Source organism: Ostrea edulis, chromosome 8 (genome assembly GCF_947568905.1).
Source record: "Ostrea edulis chromosome 8, xbOstEdul1.1, whole genome shotgun sequence".
Lineage (NCBI taxonomy): Eukaryota > Metazoa > Mollusca > Bivalvia > Ostreida > Ostreidae > Ostrea > Ostrea edulis.
The window spans coordinates 46,427,830-46,433,829 of NC_079171.1; the positions used below are offsets into that span (position 1 = coordinate 46,427,830).

Here is a 6,000-nt window from a genome sequence, read left to right on the forward strand (position 1 = left end):
GCTTGTTTGGTCAAAGTAAAAATTGTACTTCAGAATTTGTGTCTCACCCAAAATCACGACTATGAAGCATGCGTCTCATACGGTTAAATATTGTGTAATGGAACATAATGATCGGCGTGTCAGTTTCCAGAAAAACCTTTTAAAGATGCTTTCACGGACAAGTGAACTTTGATTATTGTCTCCAGTCACCTGTAGTAAAAGCTGTTGTGATTTCTGAGAATTGTAAACGCCGAAAATGTCACTTTGATACCACGTTTACTGCATGCATTTGAATTTGAGATGTAATGCAGTATCAGGTCCCGATGCCGTTGCGTTTGTTTTCTGCAATTTCTTTTATAAATCAACATTTCGCATTAAAACTCGGGTCAACGTATTTTATTTTATTCTCAGATATACCAAGCGTTTCAAATCGGTATGTATGTCTTGAATTGTTGAAGGAATGAGCTTAATATTGAAGTGGTTTATAAGTTAGATTACCTTATAGTATTTACTATCCAACATTGTAGTAATATATTGGAACTATGGTAGAGGACACATTATACTAAACAAATTATTTCATTGCTTAAATTAATGAACATAAGGATGGAATCGGTAATTTTCAGAAAATCTGAAATGAAACTGAAATTTGTACCACGTGTATTTCTCAATAACAGGGTTGGATCCCCGTATGCAGAACTGGGAGACCTTGCCAAACCGAACACGTATGAGGAACTTCACCATTATACCGAATCTACCGGGAAAGTCTAAGACGAGTTATTTGTACTGCAGTTATTTCCACTGTACTTAGTTTTCTATGATGAACTTTCACATAGAACGTAGCCGGAAAAGTCTAAGACGAAGATATATATTATTTTTACTGCATTTATTTCCACCGTATTTAGTTTTCCATGATGAACCTTCACATATAATGCAGTACAGTTTTGACGTCGAACGTCCAATGTATTTCATTTTGTTGTCCACAAGGCTGACCGTTGATGAGTGTGTTTGTTATTTTGAATGCAATCTAATGTCTCAATGATTTATGAACATATGACGGGAGTACGTGGGATAAAACTGTTGAATATTTACTTATATCTTACATGAACGGTGTGAACCTGTCTTTATATATTTTGAATGTATATATATATTTATATATATATATATATATATATATATATATATATATATATATTGTTGTATTATCATTGGCGCCCTAGCGATTATATCCCATGTCAAAATGACCGTGATTAACTGAGAACTCACGGGGAAACATGATAAATTGTAATTGTATGTATTGAAATCTATCAATATTATTTTCATTAATTTATTGAATCATAGAATTACTTGCGGTTTTGGCGAAATTCTGCCAAGTTTTTATGGGGAAAAATTAGTTTGCGTTGCAGATATTTTCTTCTTTAATTTTTAAAAGAGTAACTCATACAGGTAGTTACTCACAAACACATATGGAAATCAACTCATATATGCGCATGCGTGTTACATAATCAAATAAAGTAAGGGTCATGAAACAATTTATGATGTTTTTATTGTTTTGTATGGATAAACCACTGAATTTTAACACCTCTTTCGTCGTCGTCCCGAATACTTTTTATATGGATTGAAAATTTACGAAAAAACTGACAATTCCTGTTAGTTTCATCACGGAAGACGATGGAAGAACGGTTAAAATATCAATTGAAAGATGCTTACAGAATTGTCATCATGACGTAATTTCAGGTGATGAAATGCACACTTCTTGGCAGTTGAAGAGGAAACGGGAATCATTAGGGTAGTAAATGTGTTTTCAAAAAATATATGCTCATCGGATATTCATTTAAAGGGCTTGAGATTTATTGGAAACATAATAATAATAAAAAAAAAAATTCCGGATGAATTTAAGCCAGTCTTACAGACGTGATTTCATATTTGTTGTTATTGCCAGTGTAAAGAGAACGGTGTATAGATAGGACGCACCACCGCTTAATGATAATTCATGTTACACGGTAGATGATCAACATTTGAATAGTTTATATGATGATGAATGAAGCACTTCACAAACAATGTATTTGTTGAAAATTTTACCATTATATTAACTATGTGGATACATTTCATTAAACATAAAATAACATGTGATATCAACAACAGACGACGATGTTTCACCTAGGCTAATCGCAACCAATGCGCGTACGCACATCAGTGATATATAGTGGACGTTCATATTTTGAATGGGTAAAACAATAGTTTGTAAAGAAAGTGTACGATTTTAATCCACGAATATAAAATTTTACGTACAGTATTTATAAATATACAAAACGCGTACAGTATGCCATGAAAATGCACGTGGTACAAAGTGGTGCAAAATGCATCAGCTGTTTATTTTTTTATCGTAACCGACAGTGTTCTACTGTACATACGATGTTCACAAAATATTGCGTTCCTTGGGGAACAATAATGTACTTTTCTTTTGTGAAAAAACCCTGATAATGTGTAGTTAAGATTGGGATTAATATACATGTATTCCTTGTAATGAAAGGTGAAGATAACGACCAGTGATCAATCTCAGAACCCCTATAAGCAATATAAAGGAAGTAGATGGACAAACACGGACCCCTGGACATACCAGAGGTGGGATCTTGTGCCTAGGACGATTATTCACTGTTTGACTGTCTTGCATTATACGAAATTAAAAATATGTTACTTAAGAGTTGTTTTTTTTTTAAATAGGATAATGTTACATTGTAATGCTATTTTGCTATATGCTTTACTCGTATTACTTTTTCTATTTCATAATGTCATTTAAGGTTTGAGATAGAATATAGGCAAGTAGATAGGGGGCAGCTGGAGAAGTTGATCTTGCGAAAACATTTCAATTGACAAGCAAAAAAAAAATGTTGATTACTTATATCCATTTCATCACCTTACAATTGCATTCAACTACCTTTCTCTACTACTATAAAACACGGTCCAGGGGGCGGGGTGGGCATAGAGGGAATACACAACAACTGGACATAGGAATATATACATAATTATGATATCCAGACTTATGTATTGAGCATTCCGTCAAAATTTTGGTTCCCCATTGAAGATGAAATTGAATATTACGTTATGTATAGATGTAGTTTATGTTTGAGTAATTTGATTTTCTTTATGAGGTGGAGGGGGACTGTAGTTTATATTTGAATGTTCTACTTGGGTGGGGGTTAATATGTCTTCAGTTATATGTCCTGTTTAAACGATCGAATGTTTTTGTATTTCATGACAATGAGGTGCTCAAGAAAAGGGCGTTTCTTAGGGCAAAAGTTGATACAATGACACAGAATTACGTCCACCAAGTTTTTGAACGTACCAGCTTCGTATGGCTCAGTTGCAGAGTCCTGAATATCTTGACTATTTCTTTAATGCCTAATCGGTCAATCATTGAAAGAGAGAGAGAGAGAGAGAGAGAGAGAGAGAGAGAGAGAGAGAGAGAGAGAGAGAGAGAGAGAGAGAGAGAGAGAGAGAGAGAAATGGCATGTGTGGATATGTTTGAGATAAGGTCTTTTGAAGATATGGCGAGTTTATGAGAGAGGGGGTAAATATTTTGACTTCTACGATATAGATATGTTTTATGTTTTGCTTGTATGTTTGTTTTATGCTCCTTCGAAAACCTTTCACTTAAAATGAGACGACAACAGTGGTGCACGAAGTGCTTAAGGTCGTAGTATTGAAGTTCCATTAATGTATTAACGTCCGCCGTGACGCGGGACCTTCTTGTTATGATCAATAAAAAGTAAAGATAACAAACAGTGATCAATCTCATAATTCCTATAAGGAATGCAAAATCAATCAAGAGTATAGGACAACCAGAGGAAAGGAACATATGCATGTCTACGTCTTGTAGCTTTGACTCGGTCATGGCATGAGCGGGGTTTAAACTCGCGACCTCCTGGTTACCGGGCGAATGGTCTGCCACTGAGCTTCCACGACTGATATTGTGTGTTCCTATTTCTCAGCAAGTATTAGAATAAATGTTGGTATTTTTCTGAGTACATCACCTATAAAATGACATTGTGCTCCAAATACCAAGCATATCATATTGGAATGTATAAGCCAACAATCAATGTTGATGATGTTTATATTCTCAAAGTTCTTGGGGTATTTCTTATGCCAATTAAATACAAATACCGAATAATTCCGTTATGTTCCGATTCGGGAAAAATTATATTGGTGATAACCCATGTTTCTTAGACAATCTGTAAGCCACCTAAAATTGATGTCGCCATTTTTTTAATGATTGCAAGATACTAACAACTATAAGCATTTTTTAAAACTCCGCCACAATAAAGAGATTTAGAGACAGAAATGAGAAATTGCTGTAAAATATCGTCACTGGTGTAAAAATATGTTTTTGGCGTTTTTATCATTATATTTCTAAATCTGAAACGTTTTTCACGAAATATTGTGCATTTGGTCCTGCTATGTGGCCTATCTTATCTGGTTATATCCAGTCTAATCGGTACAAAAGCAGCAGTTTTGCATGAATTTAAAATTATTTCTTATATTTGTGATACAACTCCCCACCCAACACGGTCATTCTTAAAATAGAAAACATCTTTACATATAAGAGTCGACGACCTTATGCACTGAACCACGCAGTAGATCATACATTACTATGAAAAATTAACGTATAGGTGAAGTTGAAAATAATACTAGTGAAGTCGTTTGGATTTTTATTTAATTTACAAAAAAATGCCCTCGTGAAACAAAATATCAAGGCGACAGTTTTTTAGAGGAAAACTCGAAGAACATGTTCATGTTAAATTTATTTTGGTTCACGAAGGCAGTTGTTCTGAAATTAAAGGATATCCATCCATTTTAACGTTAAAAATCATATGAATCTCTTATTACTTGATTTAAACTCAATATAGTTTGGCTAATTTTTGTCAATAATGATCTTTTAAACTTATTTTCAAAAATTATTGAATCAAGACATACGTTCCAATTGGTTTTATCATGTATCTGAATAACTTAAATTTTTCGATCTTTCATGCAACACCTTGAGGAAAATTTACACGAGACGTGCAACACCTTCTTTGAATTGCATATACATGTATGATGTAGACGTACAAAGAGAAAATAATAGAGAAGTATACGTATGTAGGGAATAAAAGGAATATATGATGGAGGGAACTTATGAAATATGTTTATTGTACAGAAATTAGCCATTGCTTCCATTGTTTATATGCTTTTTTAAATCACTGAATACATATATACATGTACTTATGTTTTGGTGAGAAATTTATTCCGAATAATTTTCCATACCAAACAAGTAAACAAGTCTCTGAGACGCAATCAAGTGTTTGAGGGTTTGTGAATATTCAACTAGTAAAGGATTATACGTTGACAAAAAATCTGTATATGTAAACACAGGTATATTTGATATCACGAAATAAACACATTAAGGAAGTATTCTCGGCTCTAGAGAAATGAAATAAACGACGACGAAAATCATGGGGAGTTTAGTTTGTTTTATTTATAGTCGTGATTGGTGTTGAAAGATTTCTTTTCTTGCAGAGTGAGGAAATGTTACCATGGTAACCATCATCTGTCAGATACTACTGTGTCTAATATACACCACAGCGTATGATATGTTTGTCTTTCTATTTCTCTCCTTTTCTCTCTCTCATTAATACTTCATATTGAATGTGAATTGATATTGTAAAGGAATATGGTAATCCATTTCCATGAACATATAAAGATTTACGAACAGTTATCAATCTCATACAACCTATTAAGAATACAAAACTAATAGAAGGGCAAACATGGGCCCCTGGACATACAAAAGGTGGAATCAGGCGCGTGCGACAACTAAATATTTCCCGTATTATTCATATTAACTGTGAATGATGGATTCAAAATAACCATGAATATAAAAAGTGGAGATGCATGAGAGTGTATTTCATTTGAGGATTTCATACCTTTTATAAATCACTTTATATCACACATCGCATTGTTTTTCCATTCCTTACTGTGGGGAATATTTAT

At 33.6% G+C, this 6,000-nt stretch overlaps 1 protein-coding gene across 10 annotated transcripts in view; it reads left to right on the plus strand.

Annotated features, from left to right (window-relative positions):
- The window catches only part of LOC130049105 (multiple epidermal growth factor-like domains protein 10), a 47,655-nt gene extending 46,147 nt beyond the window's left edge, over nt 1-1,508 (plus strand). For 8 of the 10 annotated variants that reach the window (XM_056146285.1, XM_056146278.1, XM_056146276.1 and 5 more), the window contains one exon: nt 654-1,508. In XM_056146285.1, coding sequence (XP_056002260.1) covers nt 654-787 — 134 coding nt within the window. In that variant the 3' untranslated portion in view covers nt 788-1,508. Of the gene's footprint in view, nt 1-390; nt 413-653 lie in introns of all 10 variants that reach the window. The other 2 variants (XM_056146280.1, XM_056146279.1) reach the window with 1 other exon arrangement.
- Nucleotides 1,509-6,000: the final 4,492 nt, after the last annotated feature.